The sequence below is a fragment of the Phacochoerus africanus genome, chromosome 8 (genome assembly GCF_016906955.1).
Source record: "Phacochoerus africanus isolate WHEZ1 chromosome 8, ROS_Pafr_v1, whole genome shotgun sequence".
NCBI classification, from domain to species: domain Eukaryota; kingdom Metazoa; phylum Chordata; class Mammalia; order Artiodactyla; family Suidae; genus Phacochoerus; species Phacochoerus africanus.
In genome coordinates this window covers 28,611,581-28,636,113 of record NC_062551.1, presented here as the reverse complement: position 1 = coordinate 28,636,113, position 24,533 = coordinate 28,611,581, and the positions used below count along the sequence as shown (strand labels likewise).

Below are 24,533 nucleotides of genomic sequence, written 5' to 3'. Positions count from 1 at the left end.
GGCGGGTCTCAGCAGCGCCCACTGCGCCAGCCAGGCCGCAGGTGCCGCCCCCAACACACCGTGTCCCGCCCAAGCCGATCCGCGTCTGCCGTCTGTCGGTGCGTGCGTGAGCTTCGTCGGTCCGCGTGTGTCTGGCCGAGCGCCCCCTTCCTCTGCGGCCATGACTCCGCCGCCACCCCAGCCACCGCCCCCAGGCCCGAACCCCACAGCAGACTCCGCTGCCGACCCCCGACCCGGGCCTGGACCCCTAGTCGTACTGTTCGGGGCTACGGCCGGTGCGCTGGGGCCAGACCTGGGCTCTGATGAGACCGACTTAATCCTCTTAGTCTGGCAAGTGGTGGAGCCGCGGAGCCGCCAGGTAGGGTGGAAAGGGGACGGTGAGTTCTCCAGGGAGCTTCAGGATCCGAGGGACGCAGTTGCTAATAGGTTTTCCTCGCTCTCAGGTGGGGACATTACATAAATCACTGGTTCGCGCCGAGGTGGCCGCACTGAGCCCGCAGTGCCGCGAGGCGAGCGGCCTGAGCGCCGACAGCCTGGCGCGGGCCGAGCCGCTGGACAAGGTGCTGCAGCAGGTGAGCGGCGGGGCTGGGGTGAATGGAGGCACCGCCGGGCCGCAGGGACATTTCTCGGCGGGAGAGGCGGCAGGAGGCGAGGCCTGGCGCGCCACAACCAACTGGCCGGGGCGGTAGGACGGGTTCCTGTTGTTTGAAACTTTCAGCGACTCCCGCGTGTGCGTGTGTCCGCGTGTGCGGGCCATTCCTGGGGGCGGGGGTGGGGGTGGGGGCGTCTTTACAGCGATCCACTCCTACTGAGGGGGTGGAGATGGAGGGTGTGAGACCCCTCCCAGAGTCCCCGGCCTGCTGGGGAGCTAAACTGAGGCGCCTCTGGGAACCTGCCTGGCCGGGTCTCCCAGCCCAGCGGCCGGAAGCTGAAAGGGCCGAGGGGCCCAGACTTGGCCATAGGTCACGGTCCCTGCCGCTTGCGTCCTTGTGACCCACCCACCCGCCTGGGAGACGCTGGAGCGGGGGTGTAGGGCGGTGTCTGCCTCAGAGGCAGACGCCGCTAGGTGTAAGCTGCTCGTCCAGGCCTGTCCCGGCCGGCTGGCCAGGCGTGGGCGCTGTCCGGACCCCGCCTGGAGGTTACCTGCGTCTTGAGTGCAAAGGCCTGGGGTGCCTCCCGGCTCTGGCTTAAATGGGAGGCGGCTCCCATTGCTGTTTTTTTTTATCTTCACTACTGAGCTCACCCTGTGCCTGACTCTTGAGTGAAAGTGCTTTACACAAATTCTTTAATCTTCCAACAACTTTGGTGGTTCCTGAAGAGGAAACAGGATTAAGATGTTGAACCTGAGTTGGCTCCAGAAGGACTCCCAAGCTAGACCCCACTTAGTGCTGGGTCGCCTTGCTCTGTTGAGCCTTAGCTTGTAAAGTTGGGGCTGGGGGAGGTTCTTGGGCCTGTGGTTAGTGCTTATACTTGTTCTCCAGCAGGGATAGAGGATGGGGGAGGGGCTGGGCAGCTTCCCGCCCCCTTTGTGAGCAAACAGCTCAGTGCAGCACGGTCGATAGGGTCTGGGTCAAAGCTCATGCTACCCCTAGAGTCCAGGTGTCTCGCTCTGTCCTTGGAGTTTCTCTGCCCCTCGACTGGTCAAACCTAGGGGCGGGGCTGCCGTTGACCATGAGCAGGCTGTGCCTGGGGCAGGACTGGGCCGCCCCCACCTGTCTGAGGGTGGTGCCTGGTCAGGGACATGTTTAACCTGCTTTACCCCGCCCCTTCCCACCTGCTGTCCCACTCCACCAGGTGTTTACTCTGGCCCCACTCCAGACTCCTGGAGTGTATGTGATGGGGGCTCAGGTGATATGTGACTGCCCCCATTTGGCCTGGAGAAGGTGACAGTGACTGGGGGAGGAGGAGGACACAGAGCCAGCCCAACAGGCGTGGCCACCTCCTCCCCAGGCAGGGTAGGGCTGAACATCTGGCTGAACCAGCTTTGCAAGCCTGCGCCCTCCCTCCCCGTGCCCGCCTAGCTGTGAGTCTGTCTCGCTCTCTTCCTTATTCCCAGTTCTCACAGCTGGTGAGAGGGGATGTGGCTCTGCTGGGCGGGGGCCCCTACATGCTCTGCACTGATGGACAGCAGCTGCTACGACAGGTCCTGCACCCTGAGGCCTCCAGGAAGGTATGCCAACAAGGAGGGCACAACAGGGAGTAGGGTTCCCAGGATCCCCACTGTCACGGATGTGGGCAGGGCCGCTCAGTTCCCCCCTTTCATCCCCATTCCCGTGTGCCCCCAGAACCTGGTGCTCCCCGACACCTTCTTCTCCTTCTACGACCTCCGCAGAGAGTTCCACATGCAGCACCCGAGCACCCGCCCTGCGAGGGACCTCACCGTGGCCACCATGGCACAGGGTATTTGTGATTCAGCAGGGTTAGGGTAGAGGGTGGCTGCAGGCTGAATGTGTCTGAATATGTGCGTGCTGGTGGGTTCTGTGGACACATGCACATCTACAATACCAGCTGAGCCCCTCAGTGCACATCTCTTTGTGCTGGGGCGCGTTTGGAATGTGAGCATATATCTACTTATGTCTGGGCTGGGGACCCATAGGGCATATATGATCTGGGCCAAGGCAAGTATGCTTGCTGGAAGTCTGCATGTTTCTCTGCAGGGGACTTGAACCTCGGTGGGACATGCTGGTTGCCCTCTCATGCTGGGATTTCCTCATTGTTATTTCTCTGCTCATAGACTTGGGGCTGGAGACAGATGCCACAGAGGACGATTTTGGGGTGTGGGAGGTGAAGACAATGGTAGCTGTCATCCTCCATCTGCTTGAAGGGCCCAGTGGTAAGGTTCCCTTCACCACCTTTCACTTCTCAGGGCTGGGTGAATGCCTGCCTATTACTGCCTCAAAGTTCCCCTCCCCTTTTGTTAGCTTCCCTGAGAGACCACAAAGTGAAAGCCCCTTTGTCACCTCCTCATCCCCATCAACTGTCCTCTTTTTGCAGAGCTTGGTGGGGAGACCCCCCTCCACCAGACCCTACTGACCCCCATGCCATCTCCTCTCAGGTCAATTGTTTTCGAAGCCCGAAGTGGTAAAGCAGAAATATGAGACAGGGCCTTGGTGAGTGTGGGGGCAGGGTGGGGGGGGTGACAAGAGCTGGACAGCTCTGACTGTGCCCTGCCTCCACAGTAGCAAGGCCGATGTGGTGGACAGTGAGACTGTGGTTCGAGCCCGTGGGCTGCCCTGGCAGTCATCAGACCAGGATGTGGCCAGATTCTTCAAAGGGCTCAATATTGCCAGGTGGGTACCACAGGATGGGTGGGCCCAGGAGGGCAGGCCTACCCAGGAGGCACTAACGCAGCACTGGCTCCGCAGGGGTGGTGTAGCCCTATGCCTCAACGCTCAGGGCCGCAGAAACGGTGAGGCTCTCATCCGCTTTGTGGACAGCGAGCAGCGGGACCTAGCGCTGCAGAGACACAAGCACCACATGGGTGTCCGCTATATCGAGGTGGGGCTCTGGGCTTGGGAGCGGAGCAGGGCAGAGTCAAGGCCAGGCAGGAATGAAACCCACGGGCTGTTTGACAGGTATATAAAGCAACAGGAGAGGAGTTTGTAAAGATTGCAGGGGGTGAGTATGCTCCCAAGAGCGCCTGGCTCCCCCAGATCTTGATCCATGTCCTGCTTCCCCAGTGCCCCTCGCCTTTCTGCTCCCCCATGTACCAGGTGTGGGTGGGTATTTGGAAGGGCACAAATGAAGTCAGTAGGTGACTCCCACTCCCACCCCACCAAGGCACATCACTAGAGGTGGCTCGTTTCCTGTCACGGGAAGACCAAGTGATCCTGCGGCTGCGGGGACTGCCCTTCTCGGCTGGGCCAGCAGACGTGCTAGGCTTCCTGGGGCCAGAGTGCCCAGTGACTGGGGGTGCCGATGGGCTGCTTTTTGTGCGCCACCCTGACGGCCGACCCACTGGTGATGCCTTTGCACTCTTTGCCTGTGAGGAGCTGGCACAGGCTGCACTACGCAGGCATAAAGGCATGCTGGGTAAGCGATACATTGAACTCTTCCGGAGCACTGCAGCCGAGGTGCAGCAGGTGAGCCACCCAGGGCTCCCTTTACCCCCGTGCTTCTCCAGGGTGCCCCTTGTTGCCCCTCCTTAGCCCTGCCCTCCTTGGCCTAACGGGCCTGTTGCTGCCTTCCTTACTAGGTCCTGAACCGCTACGCCTCCAGCCCACTCCTTCCCACACTGACTGCTCCACTGCTGCCCATCCCCTTCCCGCTGGCAGCTGGGACTGGGAGAGACTGTGTACGCCTTCGAGGCCTGCCCTACACAGCCACCATCGAAGACATCCTGAGCTTTCTGGGGGAGGCAGCGGCTGACATTCGGCCCCATGGTGTGCACATGGTACTCAACCAGCAGGTAAAGCTACTGTCAGGGGTGGGGAGGGCACATGTGGTTGGGAGTGAGGCATCCTTGCACAGGACGGACTGCTTATAAGATGGCGTGCACAGGGCCGGCCTTCGGGTGATGCCTTCATCCAGATGACATCAGCAGAGCGGGCCCTTGCTGCTGCTCAGCGTTGCCATAAGAAAGCAATGAAGGAACGCTACGTGGAGGTGGTGCCCTGCTCCACGGAGGAGATGAGCCGTGTTCTGATGGGGGGCACGTTGGGCCGCAGTGGCATGTCGCCTCCACCCTGCAAGCTGCCCTGTGAGCATCCCAGGGGCTGGGGGAGGAGGAGGCACGTGGGGGCTGGGCAGTTATAACCCTCACTTTCTACACTGGGGACTCCTTTCTGGCTGCCTCACCCAGGGCAGTGCTGGGCTCCCTGCAGATGTGCTCTCTACTTCTGCCTCTAGGCCTCTCACCGCCTGCCTACGCCACCTTCCAGGCCACCCCAACACTCATTCCCACTGAGACAGCAGCTCTGTATCCCTCTTCAGCGCTGCTCTCGGCTGCCAGGGTGCCCGCCACCCCCACCCCAGTTGCCTACTACCCAGGGCCAGCCACTCAACTCTACATGAACTACACAGCTTACTACCCCAGGTACCCTGCTGCTGCTAAGAGAACTTCCTAGTCTTACTTCTTTGTCCTAGTTTGGGGGAGGGTTGCGATCCCTTCCTGGGCCAGATAACTCAAGGTCTGCTGGAACTTTGACCCGACTCTGAGACAACAAGGGAGTGACAGGTGTGGGCTACCTGATGCCACCTACAAATGAGAACAGAGAGGACTCTGTAGAGGCAGAGCTTTTAGGGAGGAGGCAATGAACCAAGTACAAGGCAGGGGCGAGGGAATAGGCAGGGAGGTCTTGGTCTAGGGCCCTCGGTGGCACTGCACTACTGAACCTCTCCTCTCCCACCCTAGCCCCCCAGTCTCCCCAACCACTGTGGGCTACCTCACCACACCCCCTGCTGCCCTGGCCTCTGCTCCCACTTCAGTGTTGTCCCAGCCAGGAGCCCTGGTCCGTATGCAGGGTGTCCCATACACAGCTGGCATGAAGGATCTGCTCAGCGTCTTCCAGGCCTACCAGGTGAGGTGTGGCGGGGGAGGGGGTGGCTTGGGAGCCTGGCTCAGCCTGGAGCAGCTCCCTGACCTAAATCTCTTGTCACTTCTACAGCTAGCTCCCGATGACTACACCAGTCTGATGCCTGTTGGTGACCCATCTCGCGCTATGCTACAGGCTCCCAAAGAATGGGTGTGTTTATAGGTGAGGGAGCCAGGAGGTAAGAGCTGGCTGATGTCCTCAGCTAATAGGTCTCTCCTGCATCCAGAGAACCAGAACCCTCAACCCAGTGGCTTCTCTCTGGCTTGTCAAAATTCTCAGAAGGTACCCAGAGGAGTTCAAGCCTCGGCTCCATCCCCCACCTACTGCTCTGCCTGTTCACCCCAAAGATGATGGCTGGACCCTGCATGCAGGGCTGGGGGTGAAATGGCATTACCCTGCCCCCAGTGGTCTGATCTGGGCCTCTTAAGTAGCACTCGAAGAGCCTTTGGTCTATTCTAGCCATGGCCCATACCTACAGATTTTGTAGGGCTAAGATCCACAGCAGGCTTGCTTTTAAAAACGTGAGCACTGGTGCCTTCAACATATGATTCCAGGGAGCTTCTGAGTAAAGATCCCAACGTTCTACCTTCCCCTTCTGGTGGGGGTCAGGGAGGCAGAGAGCGCTGGCCTCAGCCCCCAGGATACTTGGACCTCAGTGGCCACACTGTGTCAGGGGTGGTCCCACCTAAGGATGTTTGCACAGGAATATCAGATGGGAAAATCACAGCCTGTTTGGATGGACTGTACTGCCGTATCCTCAGAGGACACTAGGGGGCAAGAGGCCCTCACAGAAAAACTCAGGCTTGACTTTTAAAAGGGACTTTCTGCCCAATTTTCATGCACACCTTGGGCAGGCCAGTCATCCTGAACTCAGCAGACACCTTGGAATGTCCTTTGCGCCCATTCAAGGGTGCAGAACTGAAGCTTCAGAAGGAATTTGGAACTCTACCCTCTTCTCCATAAAATAAACAAAGGTTCCTAACCAAGTGGACTTTTTAAAAGCCAAAGTGCCCTTCACTTTGGCTCAGACTGAGGGGCACCAGCCCCAAACAGGAAAACTCAGGCAGATTTCAAGGAGACTGTTGACCTATCACCATTTATTATTTCAGCACTGTAACTGAGGAGCCTGAATTGCTGGCTCTTCTTCCCTTTGCATTTGTGTAAGGAGCACTGTACTCCTATAAAAGGTTTTAAGATACAAAATGTACAAGAAAACAACAATCTCAAGTGCCGTAAACATAACTGAGAACCAGTTCCTTAACTGAACATTGCCCGTTTTATAAAATACAAGGTTTCAACTTGAGCCCATCTGAGCCTTACAGATGACCATCTCTTCTGAGATTCAAAAAACAGGGCTTCACAGCCAGGCCAAGCGAAGCTCTGGTGATAGTGGCCAGCCCTGGGCAGGGATGGGTTGCACCCTGGGCATCAGCACCATGAGCAAACCCAAAGATATCTGTTCCTTTAAAAGCTGCTTCCAGCCATGTTTCTCTTGCATTGCCATTAAGCAAAAGGCTTCTCATCCCATTTCTCAACCCAAGATCTAGCATGGGTTGGAGGGGGAAGGGGTAGGTGCTAGCACATGCCCAGTTGCTCAGTGCTGCTACTAGAAATCAATTTGCAGAGTCCAATGGATGTGTGCTTTAACACCACAATGTTGCACAAAAATTAAAATCTCTTATCTACAAAGCCAAAAAATACTGACTCTTACACCAAAGCTTTTATAAAGCTGATACAAAACTGCTTACATAGTATACAAAGCTCTATTTTAAAATTTAACTTTTATTTTAAATAGGAAAGCATTTCTAGTGCTACAGGCATCAAGGTATTTAAAAGGCATCAAAATTTGGTGCATAGCAACTCTGGATCATAGAGGCTTTTATTCTTGAGGGCAGCAGAGCAACCCCCAAAGGGTCTTGCAAGGGGAGCTCTTGCAAGAACCCCATGTGAGGCAGCTACACCAGGGGCAAGAGGGTGGAGGTGAAGTCTGGCCAACTCTCTGGAACTTCATCTCAGGGGCTAGTCCCCCACAACCCCTCCAAAGGAAGCTCTGGGCTCCCAACCACAGGCCCCAAAGCAAATCTCACTATTCACACTCCATGACACAAAACTCACTTCCAAAGAAAATATGAAAACACCGGGCTCCAAGAGGGACTGAGTGATCTGGATAGGCAATTTTTCCTAACTAGTTTTAGGGGAAAATCTAAAACATCCTGTTTATATATTTTTAAAGACCATACTTCCTCTTCCTGGGTCAACAGCTGCTAACTGGCTAATCAGAGGTGGTGGGCAATGAGCTGACGCCCTCCACTGGCCTCAGCAGAGTACTGGCATCTAGGACCCACAATCCCCTGCAATAACAGCATCAAGACTTTGACCAGCTCAGCACACTGTCTCATATAGGCACTCAAAAAATTTGCTTCCTGAATAAAAGTAGAACATTTTATGTGAAAACATACTGCAAACTTCAGGGGCTCTGAAACAGGCCCAAAGCCTTGGAACGAGAAGCTAATTCTATTAAGGGGAGGTCTGAGGGCAGGGTTTGAAAAGAGCACCCAAATTGGGCAGCTCCTTTGGTAGACAGCAGGCTGGAGATTCTTGCTGGCCCTTCCTTGGGCACCAGTCTCACCAGCAGCAGCACCAGGGCATCTTTGGTATGGAGGTTCAGGTTTATGATGCTATATAATTTCTAAATCTGCCTCAAGGCCTTTTGGAAAAAGGCTGTTTTTCAGGCCATGCAGATGGGACAGGGTAGGCCAGAACCATTTTAGGCTGTAAACGGAAGGAAAAGTCTTCTATGCCGGTGTGAATCTTAAAAGCTTCCTATCTGGAGTCCTGCATATTCTCTGCTCCTGTATTGAAGCATAGCTCATTTGTGCTTAGCTTCTGACACAGCCTGGCCTCTAGAGATAAGCTAGAACCAGCAAAACTGCCTAAACCATCATAAGATTGTGGCAGCCAAATGCTGATGCTCCCACTTGGGAAAGGTCTGGGAGCAGAGGACACAAAATGGAACAGTACTCCACAGCCTACCTGTTTGTAGGATGGCAGGAAATTAAAGCTACCAAGCTAAAAAAAACCCACCTTTCCAAGTTGCCTTACTCATAGTTATCTTACCCAAGGCCCTGAGGGAAAAAGCAATTTCAACTTGGAGACAGTATGGAGAGATTGCAGGAAGATTACCTAGAAAGTTACAAAAAGGCTATGCTCTGGAATGTTTCTATTCCAATACCTATGATTGGAATGGTCTCTTCTCATTTTATCTAACAGTTTACTTTTATAAAGAGGTATGAGCTACATTTGGCTTTACTTCCTATGAATCTATGAAAGGCTTCAGGATACATGCTGAGTTTCTGAGGCATAGGTGTGGGCTTGGGAGAATTTTTTTCTTTCATGTTCACCTCCAGAAGGTTTTATCAAAAGTTTCTACTTTAAAAATATCATCAAAGCTAAAGAGTCCTTCAAATGACCATTACGCAGTACAAATCACCAATCCTAGCTAAGCAACCAGGTCACCTGCAAAAGCAGCACCTCTGAAATGGAGAGCCTGCTGCATTCACACTCAAAGCACCCATCATATAAAAGTATCCTATTTAAATATAAAAAGCAAAGCTCATTTCCCCAAAGCTCTAACAGCCTGTGCTGCTCCTGCTCTTTTACAAAATCTACCCAAGGCCTGAGTTGGAGGAATGCTGCTTTCCCCACATACGGTGATCCCAACTCCTGGCTCCATCGTGAAGGTCACAGAGTTGGAAACCCAAGGTCCAAGGAGAGAAACATGCTGAGAAGCACACGGTGGTAGACATGAGGCTGCAGGAAGCACTGTCAGAGCCCATCGGATCTTCCTAAATCCAGGGAATCAGGACCTGGGAGGGGAGCCTGCCTGCTCGCCCCTGTTCCTTGGGAAACTGAAATCTGGGACATGTCTCTCCCAATTATCTCGTTCACTGAAAAATAAGAAAGAGGAAAGTGATTAGTAACCTCTGTGTGACTGACCATATGATGCTCAATTCCAAGCCCTACTTCAAAGACATTTTCCACCTTTCAGTGGCTTTCTGTAAAGGTAAGGGCAGGACTTGAGGCCTACTCTTCAACTGAATGGAAACATCATTCCAGAAGTTGTTCCAGAATGCCCTTTCTTTCCCTTTCAGTTCAATTTTGATTGGGAAGGGGAATGGCTGACAAAATGGGAAACATTCTTTTTTTTCTTATTTTATGGCCGCACTTGCAGCATATGGAAGTTCCCAGGCCAGGGGTTGAATCGGAGCTACAGCTACCGGCCTGCACCACAGACACAGCAAAGTCAGATCTGAGTCACATCTTTGACCTACATCGAAGTTTGCAGCATGCTGGATACTTAACCCACTGAGCAAGGCCAGGGATTGAACTCATATTCTCACGGATACTATGTTGGGTTCTTAACCTAGGGAGCCACAATGGGAACTCCAAAACATTCTTCCCTCACTCTAAAGGGAAGAGCAGGATAGGGTTTTTGGGTTTTTTTTTTTTTTTTGTCTTTTTGCTATTTCTTTGGGCCGCTCCCGTGGCATATGGAGGTTCCCAGGCTAGGGGTCGAATCGGAGCTGTAGCCACCGGCCTACGCCAGAGCCACAGCAACGCAGGATCCGAGCCGCGTCTGCGACCTACACCACAGCTCACGGCAACGCTGGATCGTTAACCCACTGAGCAAGGGCAGGGACCGAACCCGCAACCTCATGGTTCCTAGTCGGATTCGTTAACCACTGCGCCACGCCGGGAACTCCGGTTTTTGGGGTTTTTTTCCTGTCTTTTTAGAGCCATTCCCGCAGCATATGGAGGTTTCCAGGCTAGGGGTCCAATCTGAGTTGTAGCCGCTGGCCTATGCCACAGTCACAGCAATGCCAGATCCGAGCCATGTCTGCGACTGACACCACAGCTCATGACAATGCCAGATCCTTAACCCAGTGAGCAAGGCCAGGGATTGAACCTGCGTCCTCATGGATAGGATATTTTCGAAATGTGTTCACCTTTAATCTAACTTTTCCTTAATGTGTGTCATCCCTTTAGGAGAGTTTTCCCTGATTCCTGCAATGCACCTTGTAAATAAAATGAATTAAAATAAATGCTTTGGTGAGAGTAAACCATTGAGATTTGGTGGTTCTTTTATTTTGTTACTCTATGTTATTAATACAAACATCCTTCATTATGTTGGGGCATTTGTATTGTTTCTTTTTTTTTCTTTTTTTCTTTTTTTTTGTCTTTTTGCCATTCCTTGGGCCGCTCCCAAGGCATATGGAGGTTCCCAGGCTAGGGGTCGAATCGGAGCTGTAGCTGCCAGCCTACACTAGAGCCACAGCAACTTGGGATCCGAGCCGCGTCTGTGACCTACACCACAGCTCACGGCAACGCCAGATCATTAACCCACTGAGCAAGGGCACGGATCGAACCTGCAAACTCATGGTTCCTAGTCAGATCGTTAACCACTGCGCCACGACGGGAACTCCATTGTATTGTTTCTGATCCTCTCAGAAAAGGCTCTGGGTTTTGTTGGTTTTTCTAATGTGCCAAGCACCTCAGGAAGCAGTCTTCTGTGAGGTCCAGTGCAAAGATTTTTGATCTTAAGGAACCAATATAGAAGGGAACATCCCCAAATGAGACCCTTTTAGTTCCCTCACCATGAGAACTCTTTGCTTTTGTTTTGTTTGGCCGCCCTGCAGCATATGGAGCTCCTGGGCCAGGGATCTGATCCAAGTTGCAGCCTTGGCAATGCCAGATCCCCAACCCACTGTACCGGGCAGGGGATCAAACCGGAGTCCCATCACTCCCAAGACGCTGACAATACTGTTGCGCCTCAGCAGGAACTCCAAGAACTCTCTGCTTTGAAATGAAAATTCTTTGCTTTATCAACTAAAGAAGTTCCCATTGTGGCTCAGTGGGAAACAAATCCAACTAGTATCCATGAGGATGCAGGTTCTACCTATCTACCCTGGGAACGTCCATAAGCAGGTTCAGCCCTAAAAACCAAAATAAATAAATAATGATTCTATACTAATTCCACTCCTAGTCATATACTCAAGAAAACTGAAACCATATACCCCACATAAAAACTTGCACTCTAGGAGTTCCTGTCATGGCTCAGTGGTCATCGAACCCGACTAGCATCCATGAGGATTCGGTTGGATCCCTGGCCCCACTCAGTGGGTTAAGGATCCAGCGTTGCCATGAGCTGTGGTGTAGGTTGCAGACTCGGCTCAGATCCCACATTGCAGTGGCTGTGATGTAGGCCAGTGGCTTCAGCTCTGGTTTTGACCCCTAGCCTGGGAACCTCCATATGCTGAGGATGCGGCCCTAAAAAGACAAAAGACCAAAAAAACCACCAAAATAACAAAACCTTACACTCTAATTTTCATACCAGCATTATTCACAATAGCTCCCAAATGTCTACCAAGTGATGAATAGATAAACTAAATGTGGTCTATTCCACACAATGAAATATTATTCAGCCATAAAAAAGAATAAAGTTCAAATACATGCTGTAACATGGATGAACCTTGAAAACATTATGCTAAGTGGAAGAAGCCAAACACAAAAGGTCTATATTATTTGATTCTATTTGTATATAATGGCCATAAGAAGCCAATCCACACGGACAGAAAATAAACAGGTGATTACCAAGAGTTATAGGAAGGAAGGAAAGAGGAGTGACTGCTAAAGGGTATGGGGTCTCAAAAGTAATGAAAATGTTCTCAAATTAGATACTAGTGATGGGTGCACAACTTTATGAATATACTAAAACCCACTGAATGGTATATTTTCTTTTTTTTTTTTGTCTTTTTGCCTTTTCTAGGGCCACTCCCGCGGCATATGGAGGTTCCCAGGCTAGGGGTCGAATTGGAGCTGTAGCCACCAGCCTACGCCAGAGCCACAGCAATGGGGGATCTGAACCGCATCTGCAACCTACACCACAGCTCACAGCAACGCTGAATCCCTAACCCACTGAGCAAGGCCAGGGATCGAACCCGCAACCTCATGGTTCCTAGTCGGATTCGTTAACCACTGCGCCACGAAAGGAACTCCGAATGGTACATTTTCAAAGATGAATGTTATAGCAATGAATTCTATCTCCACACAGCTGTTATAAACAAAATTAGACCAAGATAAAAACAATTCTATTAGTAGCATCTGAAGTGATCATAGAGCAAAGGAGATTAAAAAATCTTCAGGTTTTACCATCTAATATTTCTTATAGTATAGTTTTACCATCTAATATTTCTTATAGTTTAGTTTTTTTTTTTTAAGGGCTGTACCTGCATCATGTGGAAGTTCCCAGGCTAGGAGTCGAAAGAGAGCTGTAGCCACTGGTCCACACCAAAGCCACAGCAACACGGGATCCGAGCCTAGTCTGTGACTTAAAGCACAGCTCACGGCAATGCCGGATCATTAGCCCACTGAGTGAAGCCAGGGATAGAACCTGAATCCTCATGGATACTAGTCAGGTTTGTTACTGCTGAGCCACAATGGGAACTCCATATAGTTTAGTTCTTAACTAAAAAATATTCTTCAAACTCATTCATTCATTATGACCATAAGAAGAAGGACATTAACATTTGCTCCACAAATATTTATTGAGCATCCATGGATTAATAAGCTTTACAACTGAAATTTTATATCATATTCCAATTAATCTTAACATTTTATGATCACTATTACCACACTTCACAAATCAGCTAACAGAGGCTTTTTGCCGGTTCACAATTTGCTTAGTAAGTAATGGAATTGGTTTCAGAACACCTATTACTTTTTAGAGGCCAAAAGAGTAGAAGAGCAGGGAAATTATTTAGACAAAGAAAATGTAAAGGATTTGGACAAATGTGGTGTTTCTAGGGGAGGGAGAATGAGTGGGGTGGATGGTTAGAAGAAGGAGAGGAAAGAAGGATTGATTCGCCACTACCACCAAGGTTTTTAAGTCTAGGAATAATCGTGCTGTCACTCCTGGAAATAAGCTGAGGAGGAATTTAGAGGAGGAAGGTGTTGGGTTAGGTCTGGAACTGGATTTGGAAATTAGAATATCCAAATGGAAAAACCCTGTGGGTAAGAGACTACAGTGAATGGTTGGTCAGAGCAAGAAGAGATTTAAGTCATCTTACTAGAGACTGAATATGGGAGAAATTTCACAGTTCCACTTGAAGAGCAAAAGGCTGGGGGGAAAAAAAGAGTGGAAGTAGCCTTGTCATCTGATGAGAAAATAAGACCTGGGAAAGAAAATATGTAAACAGAAGAATGGCCTGGAAATTTCTTTTGGGGAGTTGCCATGTGGCTCCATGGGTTAAGTATCCAGCACTGTCCCTGACGTGGCTCAGGTAGCTACTGTCCCACAGGTTTGATCCCTGGCCTGGGAACTTCCAAATGTTGTACGTCTGGCCAAAAAATAAATTTAATAAGTAAGTAAAGAAAAACTATATGAAATAAAGAAAAAAGAATAAATTACTAAAAAAAAAAAAAGAGAGAGAACTTTTGCTATGAATATAAGTTCTGCCACTAATTCCATGTGTGTCCTTGGACAAATTACTTCATACATCTAAGACTCCTGTTTCCTTATCTATATAATGATGGTGTTACATTAATAAAGGTCTCTTAAACTGTAAAAGTCTGTGATTTGTCAACAAATTTTCAAGTGCCAGCACTCAGAAGGACAAAGGAGTGAAGGATGAAAATTTGGCTCGACTGTGGTTAGTTTTCATGTAGAATAGTAAGTAAGTAGGACTAGAAGCAAAAGTCTCTAATTACAAAAAGGTGAATATTAAGCAGTGCTGGTGAACTCTAATAGTTATTAATTGAGATCAATTTCTTTTTTATTTATTTATTTTTTGTCTTTTTTGCCTTTTCTGGGGCCAATCCCACGGCATATGGAGGTTCCCAGGCTAGGGGTCTAATTGGAGCTGTAGCCACCAGCCTACGCCAGAGCCACAGCAGTGTGGGATCTGAGCCGAGTCTACGACCTACACCACGGCTCACAGCAACGCTGGATCGTTAACCCACTGAGCAAGGGCAGGGATCGAACCCGCAACCTCATGGTTCCTAGTCAGATTCGTTAACCACTGCGCCACAACAGGAACTCCTTGAGATCAATTTCTGAAGGTCACTGATACAGACTTATGAAGGTCTTTGTCAGACAGAGGGTGCTTTTTTTTTTTTCTTTTCGCTGCACCCATGGCATGTGGAAATTCCAAGGGGCAGGGATTGAACCCTTGCCACAGCAGCAACTTTAGTAACAATGCCAGATCCTTAATCCACTGTGTCACAGGAAAACTCCAGATAGAAGGTGCTTTTTTTTTTTTTTCTTTTTCTTGGCTACACCCACAGCATATGGAAGTTCCCAGACCAGGGACTGAATCCAACCCACAGCAGTGATCTATGCCATAGCTGCAAAAATGCCAGATCCTTAACTTACAGTGCCACAGTGGGAATGATGAGGATGCTTTTTAAATAATTTTTCCAGGCAAGGCTTTATTGACCATTCATGATGAAGGATGGAATTAATCTAAACCGATTCCTGAGTGATAAAAATAACTCACTGAAACAATTTCTATGTAAATGAAAAATTATGGGAATGCTTTGCATGGCAATACATTTCAGTTTCCTCATAAGTATAATGGAGGTTTTTTTTTTTTTTTTAACCCTTATATAGAATATAAAGGGACATAAATAGACAAGGCAGCCTTTGGCACCTCTGTCGTAACAACAGGAACAAACACTGTTTTCAGTGTGGATTTAATGTGTGGGTCTATGAGTTAGTCTCATGCTAAAAGGAAGCACAAGGATGGCCTTCGATCTCTGTGCAAGGCCTCGAAGATTACTCATCACATTAGGTTATCAATAGGCATCAGTGTTATCTGTCTCTCAAATAGCCTGTGAGCTCCTGAAGGACAAGGACCTTATTTATTTATTTATTTATTTTGGTTTTTTGTTTTGTTCTGTTTTGTTTGCTATTTCTTGGGCCGCTCCCGCGGCATGTGGAGGTTCCCAGGCTAGGGGTCGAGTCGGAGCTGTAGCTGCCAGTCTACACCAGAGCCACAGCAACGCGGGATCCGAGCCGCGTCTGCGACCTACACCACAGCTCACGGCAACGCTGGATCGTTAACCCACTGAGCAAGGGCAGGGACCGAACCCGCAACCTCATGGTTCCTAGTCGGATTCGTTAACCACTGCGCCACGACGGGAACTCCCCAAGGACCTTTTTAAAGAGGAAACATCAATTTCTGATGTCTTGAATATACGAATCCTAATTCAATACAATTACTTGGAAGCTATCTGGAACTAGTACACTGAAAGTTGATGAAGTTGGAGGGTAGGAAAGGGACCAGGAATATTAATAAGACTAACGTAACACATGGCATCTGATTTTAATTTTGGCAGTGTCTATTTAGACAGGTCTCACAGCACGGCAAAAAGCCAAATATAAATCAATTCTTGAGCTTGAATTCAAGCTATCTTTTCTCATCGATTATTCCTTCCAAAGATGGTAGCTTCAAAGATGTTCCAGGCAGGAGTTGCCATTGTAGCTCAGTAGAAACGAACCTGACTAGTATCCATAAGGATGTGGATTTGATCCCTGGCCTTGCTCAGCGGGTTAAGGATCTGGCATTGCTGTGAGCTGTGGTGTAGGCTGCAGATGCGGCCTGGAGCTGGTGTTGGTGTGACTATGGTGTAGGCCCCTGGCTTGGGAACTTGCATATGCCACATGTGAGGTTCTAAAAAGGGAAAAAAAAAAAAAAAAAAGATGTTTCAGACTGCCATGAAATACACCTTATTCAATTCTTATCTTATTATTCAAGTTTAAAAACAAGATGATTAAACATGTTGCTTAAGGGGTCCCCTCTGTGGTACAGTGGGTTAAGAATCCCACTGCAGCGGCTCAGATAACTGCGGATTCTCAGGTTTGGTTCCTGGCCCAGCTCAGTGGGTTAAAGAATCCAGTGTTAACATAGCTGCAGCTCAGATTCAATCCCTGGCCTGGGAACTTCCACATGCCACTGGTGTGGCCATTCAAAAAAAAAAGGTGCTTTATCATCATCAAAAATCATGTGATAAGTGTTCCCTGCTGTGCCTCAGTGGAAACGAACCAGACTAGCATTCATGAGGATATGGGTTTGATCCCTGGCCCCTTGTAGGTTATAGGTCATAGATGCAGCTCGGATCTGGTGTTGCCTTGGCTGTGGTGTAGACCAGCAGCTGTAGCTCTGATTCGACCCCTGGCCTGGAAACTTCCCTATGCCGTACCTGTGGTCTTAAAAAAAAAAAAAAAATCATATACTGTTTTCCTATGTCTTTATTTATTGTTTTTGGCTGTATCCATGGCATGTGGAAGTTCCCAGGCCAGGGTCAAACCTGTGCCACAGCAGTGGCCTGAGCCGCTGCAGTGCCAACACTGGATCTTTAACCCAACTAGGCCACCAGGGAGCTCCTTCCTGTGCCTTTATGAGGAAGTCAGTGCTTACCTTTTCTTAAGGATGTGGGTCTATAATTAGTACTATCCACCCACTTACCAAGTACAATTTGATAATAAGGATTAACACATGATTTTCTGCAGTAACCAGGTAGTGACCTTTATAGCAAAAGCCTGATCAAAGCTGTGTTGCTTCTGTTCCCCCTTACCAAAGTTATGCCGTTCTTTTACATAGTGTGCCTAACCTCATTTAGTAGAAGCAATCTAGAAGGTTCTTGACAGTTCAGGATTTTTTTCCCTTTCCTTTTTAGAGCTGCACCTGCAGCATATTTAAGTTTCTCGGCTAGGGGTTGAATTGGGCTGTAGCTGCCATTCTAATGCCACAGCCACAGCAATGCCAGATCTGAGCTGAGTCTTCGACCTAAAACTGCAGCTTGCAGCAATGCTGGATCCTTAACCCACTGAGTGAGGCCACTGATCAAACCCATATCCTCATGGATACTAGTCAACGGGAACTCCTGAGTTTAGGATTTTAAGACTAGGATAAAGCCAAGAAGATTTCCCACAAAGAAGTACTCAAATGTACTTTAATACATTTGACTATACTCAAATGTACTTTAATACATAACATTAATACATAATAATTAGTAAGCAGATTTAAGTTCCAACAGGGCAAGGAACTTGTCTATCTTGTTCTCCACTGAATCGTTATTGCTTGGTAAATACTGAGTGCTGACTGAAATCACGTGTCAAGTGTATCTTAAATATAATCTGGGGACTTGCCAAAACAACAACACATATTATGTGCAAATAAAAGCTACTGAATATGAATTTTAGGACAAAGTCAGAACTACAACACAGCCGTCCTTTCACCATCCTTTAGCAATAACTTGAGTGCAGTACGGTATACAAGTCCACTGCTCTCCTTTGCCCTCACTTCTCCTTTAGGCTGGAAGCTCTGGAACCTGGCTCCCATCTCTGTGTTCCTAGACTTCTAATGTGACTGGCCAAAATTTGAGTGTCAACTTAAGCAAATTAAAAATTATTATGGGGAGTTCCCATCGTGGCTCAGCAGAAACGAATCCGACTAGGAACCATGAGGATGCAGGTTCAATCCCTGGCCTCGCTCAGTGAGTTGAGGATCCAGCATTGCTGTGAGCTGCAGTATATGTTGCAGATGCGGCTCAGATCAGATGGTATGTAGCTGTGGCATAGGCCAGTGGCTACAGCTCTAATTCAGCCCCTAGCCTGGGAACCTCCATATGTTGCGGGTATGGCCCTAAAAAGACCAAAAAAAAAAAAAATTAATGCTTGCAATTTCATTTTCACTTCCTTTTGAATGTAGAGATGCATTAATTTATCAATATATTTAAACTACTCCATAAAGCATGGAGGTGGCTTTATTTTTTTCCACCAATTTAAGAAAAGAACATAAAGTTGCTTATGCCCCTCCTGTATAATTTTATCATTTCCCCCACATAAAGAGTATAATGAATTAATATTCTAGAACAAGGAGCTCCCGCTGTGGTACAACAGGAACAGAAGTGCCTTGGGAGTGCTGGGACACAGGTTCAAGTACCGGCTCAGTACAGTGGGTTAAGGATCCAGTGTTGCCACAGCTGAGGCTTAGATCACAACTGTGGCTTGGATCTGATTCCTGACCTGGGAACTCCATATGTTGCAGTTCAGTCAAAAAAAAAAAAAAAAAAAGCCTAGAACAAGAGTCAATACCCATGGTAACAGGTTATGTAGGTCACAGCATTTGGCCCACTTGTAGCAGCCACCATCCCTGACTCCCATTACCTCAACACCTGGATTGCCTGTGCCACCACAAAAGAAGTCATCAGAGCCACCTGCAATAGCTGCTATAAGAAAAAACTTCTCTACACAAGAATAAGGTATGTGAGTAACAACAGACCTCTTATTTAAAGCTATTTCCAATGCTGAAGCACTCAGAGTAGAGCAGGCAAGCATAGTGTGGTATGAAATCTCACCATCAGGTGGAGGGGCAGAGTAACCCAAGGCATGGCCTCTGGAGTAGGGGGATGCACATTGTCAAATACACAAAAGTCCAAAACTAGCATCTATAACATCTTGATCATTTCTGCAAAGTATTTCAGGGTATAATCAGACTTTGGTTATGTATATTATTTCATCTTAGCTGCAATTGGGAATTCCCATTGTGGCTCAGCAGTAACAAACCCAACTAGTACCCATGAGGATGTGGTTTTGATATGTGGCCCTGCTCAGTGGGTTAGGATCGGGCATTGCCGAGAGCTGTGGTGCAGGTCACAGACAAGGCTTGGATCTGGTGTTGCTGTGGCTGTGGTGTAGACCAGCAGCTGCAGCTCCAATTCAACCCCTAGCCTGGGAACTTCCATATGCTGTTGGTATGGGTCCTTAAAAAAAGTAAAAATAAAAAGATAAAGCTGCAATGAACATTCATCAAAGACTGGCAAATTTATCTTTTACTCCTTTCCCTACACTCTAAGATTGAGGTTTAATTCATTCTCTAGGTGAACAATTTTATTTTTATTTATTTATTTATTTATTATTACTATTATTATTTTTTTTTTTTGCTTTTTTATGGCCTCACCCATGGCATATGGAAGTTCCCAGGGTAGGGGTCAAATCAGAGCTACAGATGTGGGCCTATACCACAGCTATAATAATGCAAGATCCAAGCTGCATATGAGACCTACACCACAGCTCAAAGCAATGCTGGATCCTTAACCCACTGAGCGAGGCCAGGGATCAAACCAGCAGCCTCATGATTCTGCTGGGCCACGACAGGAACACCTGGAGAACAATTTTTTTTTTTGGTCTTTTTGTGCCATTTCTTGGGCCGCTCCTGCAGCATATGGAGGTTCCCAGGCTAGGGGTCCAACCAGAGCTGTAGCCACTGGCCTATGCCAGAGCCACAGCAACGCGGGATCTGAGCCACGTCTGCAACCTACACCACAGCTCACGGCAACACCAGATCCTTAACCCACTGACAAGGCCAGGGATCGAACCCACAACCCTGTGGTTCCTAGTCGGATTCGTTAACTACTGAGCCACAATGGAAACTCCCCGGTGAACAATTTTATAATGACATTACTTCATATAAAATGAAGACTATATATTGGTGTAACTGTTTTCTGAATTTCACTTGAAATGAAGAAACGAGATAAATTTGGAAGCAAAAGAATAGAAATAATTTTTTTCCCCACATCTGCAGCATATGCAAGTTCCCAGGCTAGGGACTGAATCTAAGCTTCAGCTGCAACCTACGCCGAAGCTGGGGCAATGTGATACTTTAATTCATTGATCCAGGCCAAGGATTGAACCCACGCTGCCAGAGAGAACATGGGATCCTTAACCCACTGTGCCACAATGAGAATGCTTAAAAATGATTTTAAATGAATGAGAAACTAATATTACTTTATAGTTTATTACTCTATAGCACAGTTTTCTTAAAGATTACTTTTAAGTTATTAGATAATTTATAAAAATTGCATCTAAAATAAATACATTAAAAAAAAAAAAAAAAAAAGGAGTTCCCATCGTGGCGCAATGGAAACAAATCCAACTAGGACCCATGAGGTTTGCAGGTTTAATCCCTGGCCTCACTCAGTGGGTTAAGAATCCAGCGTTGCTATCTATGAGCTATGATGTAGGCCACTGCCTTGGCTCGGATCTGGTGTTGCTGTGACTCTAGTGTAGGTCGGCAACTGTAGCTCCGATTCGACCTCTAGCCTGGGAACCTCCATATGCCTCAGGTGTGGCCCGAAAAAGACAAAAACAAAAACAAAAACAAAAACAAAAACCAAAAAAACCCAAAACCCATAAAATACTGAATTCAACTATTTATGAAATGAGCTGAAGAATTAAGTTGCATTCAAAATGTGACTAATTTGCTATTTTAAGCTATAGAGAGAAAAAAAGTTTCTGAAAATTTAGAATGTACCTGTGGGTAGACTGCTTGCTAACTAACCTAATTCATTTTTCTCTAGTAACTGAGTTTAGTCACATGGCTACTCAGCTACAGACAACATTTCCTGGCACCAGGCTGGGGATCAAACCCATGCCTCTGCAGTAACCCAAATGCTGTAGTCAGATTCTTAACCCACGGTGCCATAGCAAGAACTCCTCAAACCAAGTTTTTAACTAAGTTATTTTAACTTTCACACTGAAGTCTAGACAGCTTCTCAACATAGGACAAATTGAAAATTATATGTACAACCATCAGAAATTCTACACTTTTTTATTTTTTGGCCATACCTTCGGCATATGGAAGCTCTCAGACCAGGGACTGAACATGTGCCACAGTAGTGACTCAAGCCACTGCAGTGATAACTCTAGATCCTTAACCTACTGAGCCACACGGGAACTCCTATATAATCTTCACCTTTTTTTTTTGTCTTTTTGCCTTTTCTAGGACCACACCTGCGGCATATGGAGGTTCCCAGGCTAGGAGTCTAATTGGAGCTGTAGCCGCTGGCTGTGGGATCTGAGTCGTGTCTGAGACCTATACCATAGCTCAGGGCAACACCGGATCCTTAACCGACTGAGCAAGGCCAAGGATCGAACCCACAACCTCATGGTTCCTAGTTGGATTCATTTCCACTGCACCACAATGGGAAATCTAGTCTTCATTTTTAACATTAGTTTTAATACTAATAAAGGGAAATTATGATACTTTTTATTTCACAACTGACTGAGGGGGAGATCAGGCCTATTATTATGGGTCTTTCCTTTTACACATGTTATGCCATACCGAGTGTCATACAAGTCTTTCTTCTAGAAAAAAGTTGTTAAAACATTCTACAAAAACATACATTAAATGTCCAGCTGATAAAGAGTTACTTGAAAGTATATTCAAGTATCAGCATGTATGTTTTTTTTTTGGCTGTGTCCACAACATGCAAAAAAAGTTTTGGGCCAGAGATCCAACTCATGCCACAGCAGTAACCAGAGCTATAGCAGTGACAAAGCTGGATCCTTAAACTGTTGAGCCACCAAATAACTCCAACATATATATTTTTGTTGTTGTTGTTGTGTGGCACCAGCTGCATGTGGAAGTTCTCAGGGTAGGGATCAAATCCATGTAAGAGCAGTGACCCAGGCTGCTTCAATGACAATGCTGGATCCTTAAGCTACTGTGCCAGAAGAGAACTCTAATACATATGTTTGGTTTTTGTTTTGTTTTGTTTTGTTTTTTTTGTCTTTTTGGCATTTCTTGGGCCACTCTCGTGGCATATGGAGGTTCCCAGGCTAGGGGTCTAATCGGAGCTGTAGCCACTGGCCTACACCAGAGCCACAGCAACGCAGGATCCTTAACCCACTGAGCAAGGCCAGGGATTGAACCCACAACCTCATGGTTCCTAGCTGGATTCGTTAACCACTGAGCCATGACGGGAACTCCTACGTATGTTTTTGTATCTGAAAAAACTGAACTGTAGGGGGAAAAAAAAGCCAAAATAAGAAATTTCTGGAGTTCCTGTTGTGGTTCAGTGGTAATGAACCCGACTAGCACCCATGAGGATTTGGGTCGCTCCCTGGCCTTTCTCAGTGGTTTAAGGATCCGGTATTGCTATTAGCTGTGGTGTAGGTCACAGACATGGCTCAGATCTGGGATTGCTGTGGCTGTGGCTGGCAGCTCCAATTTGAACCCTAGCCTGGGAACTTCCATATGCCACAAGTGTGGCCCTAAAAAGCAAAAAGAGAAAGAAAGAAAAAGAAAGAAAGAAGGAAGGAAGGAAGGAAGGAAGGAAGGAAGGAAGGAAGGAAGGAAGGAAGGAAGGAAGGAAGGAAGGAAAGATTTTCAATTTGGGTTAAGATGTGCGATTCTGGGAGTTCCCGTCGTGGCGCAGTGGTTAACGAATCCGACTAGGAACCATGAGGTTGTGGGTTCGGTCCCTGCCCTTGCTCAGTGGGTTAACGATCCGGTGTTGCCGTGAGCTGTGGTGTAGGTCGCAGACGCAGCTCGGATCCCACGTTGTTGTGGCTCTGGCGTAGGCCGGCGGCTACAGCTCCGATTCGACCCCTAGCCTGGGAACCTCCATATGCCGCGGAAGCGGCCCAAAGAAATAGCGAAAAGACAAAAAAAAAAAAAAAACAAAACCCTGTCCTTCTCTATATTTTTTATTAATTTTGTACATCTCTGAGTAATTTTGTCCATTTCTATATACTGCCAAATCCATTGTCTCCAGGGCCCAAACTGAGCCCCAGTGCTGTAAGACAATCCGCATGACTCATTCCACAACCTATACTATGAATCCTACAGGCTTGCTTTTTCAAGACCTTGCTCCATCAACTTTTTCTACTCTTCCAACTCTTTAATCAATCTACTCACCCACTCTCTCCTCCTGGATTCTTCTCAGCATTAAATATGGGTATGTCTCTATCTCAAATAAGCAAGTAAACAAACTAATAAAATCCTAGACCCACATGGGTCTGTATGGTTTTTTTCTTTCACTGTTTAACATCTTAAAGGAGTCATCTACACTGCCGTTTCTATGTTCTTACCTCATGTTCACTCCTTAGTCATCCATTGATCCCTTCATTTCACAGGCACATTTCTTTTTTTTTATTTTTATTTTTTGTCTTTTTGTCCTTTCTAGGGCCACACATGCTACATATGGAAGATCCCAGGGTAGGGGTCTAACTGGAGCTGTAGCCGCTGGCCTACACCACAGCCACAGCAACGCGGGATCTGAGCCGTGTCTGTGACCTATACCACAGCTCACAGCAATGCTGGATCCTTAACCCACTGAGCAAGGCCAGGGATCGAACCTGCAACCTCATGGTTCCTAGTCAGATTCATTAACCACGGAGCCACGACGGGAACTCCATCCACAGACACATTTCTTACCGAGATCACTAGTGACCAACTTGTTCCTTCACACATGGGAAGAACAATGGAGTAAACACTAGAAAAAATAAGCTTTAATTTTGGTTCAGCTTTGATGTTGACTAAGGCAACTTAATCTTTTTGTTTGTTTGTTTTGTTTTAGGGCCACACTCTTGACATATGGAGGTTCCCTGGGTGAGGGTCTAATCAGAGCTACAGCTGATGGCCTACGTCATAGCCACAGCAATGCAAGATCCCAGCCGAGTCTGCAACCTAAACCTTAGCTCACGACAATGCCAGACCCTTAACCCACTGAGCAAGGCCAGGGGTGGAACCCGCAACCTCATGGTTCCTAGTCGGACTCGTTTCTGCTGCACCATGAAGGGAACTCCAACTTAGTTTTGTTTTTTTTTCTTTTTAGGGCCGCACCCGCAGCACATGGAGGTTCCCAGACTAGGGGTCCAATCAGAGCCACAGCTGCTGGCTTACACCACAGCCACAGCGAGGCCAGGGATCGAACCTGCAACCTCATGGCTCCTAGTCAGATTCGTTAAGCACTGAGCCATGACGGGAACTCCCCCAACTTAATCTTTTTTTTTTTTTTTTTGGTCTTTTTGCCATTTCTAGGGCTGCTCCTGCGACCTAGGGGTCGAATCGGAGCTGTAGCCCGACAGCCTACGCCAGAGCCACAGCAATGCAGGATCCGAGCCGCATCTGCAACCTACACCACAGCTCACGG

The 24,533-nt window shown here is 47.8% G+C and overlaps 2 protein-coding genes across 6 annotated transcripts in view; one reads left to right on the top strand and one right to left on the bottom strand.

The window, feature by feature from the left end:
* The first annotated feature begins 29 nt into the window (after positions 1-29).
* ESRP2 (epithelial splicing regulatory protein 2) lies at positions 30-6,746 on the top strand. 3 transcript variants are annotated; one of them, XM_047791569.1, is made up of 15 exons: positions 30-358; positions 444-572; positions 2,057-2,170; positions 2,286-2,400; positions 2,735-2,833; positions 3,056-3,110; positions 3,183-3,290; positions 3,366-3,498; positions 3,576-3,618; positions 3,781-4,082; positions 4,196-4,408; positions 4,501-4,699; positions 4,849-5,035; positions 5,354-5,519; positions 5,607-6,746. In XM_047791569.1, exons 1-15 carry the CDS (start codon positions 161-163, stop codon positions 5,694-5,696), a joined length of 2,151 nt encoding a protein of 716 aa, XP_047647525.1. In that variant the 5' UTR covers positions 30-160; the 3' UTR covers positions 5,697-6,746. The 3 variants fall into 3 exon arrangements, with proteins under 3 accessions (XP_047647525.1, XP_047647526.1, XP_047647524.1); XM_047791570.1 differs by having other exon boundaries at positions 3,180-3,290; positions 4,933-5,035; XM_047791568.1 differs by having other exon boundaries at positions 3,180-3,290.
* NFATC3 (nuclear factor of activated T cells 3) overlaps positions 6,612-24,533 on the bottom strand; it is a 138,649-nt gene continuing 120,727 nt past the window's right edge. The window contains exon 9 of one of the 3 annotated variants that reach the window (XM_047791567.1): positions 6,612-9,481. In XM_047791567.1, the coding sequence (XP_047647523.1) occupies positions 9,360-9,481 (122 nt within the window). In that variant the 3' untranslated portion in view covers positions 6,612-9,359. The remainder of the gene's footprint in view (positions 9,482-24,533) is intronic. The other 2 variants (XM_047791565.1, XM_047791566.1) reach the window with 2 other exon arrangements.

Coding starts and splice junctions, on each gene's coding strand:
- ESRP2 (XM_047791568.1), top strand. CDS start 161: ATGACTCCGCCGCCACCCCAGCCACCGCCCCCAGGCCCGAACCCCACA. Junction 573..2,056: donor TGGACAAGGTGCTGCAGCAG/GTGAGCGGCGGG, acceptor CCTTATTCCCAG/TTCTCACAGCTGGTGAGAGG. Junction 4,083..4,195: donor CTGCAGCCGAGGTGCAGCAG/GTGAGCCACCCA, acceptor CTTCCTTACTAG/GTCCTGAACCGCTACGCCTC.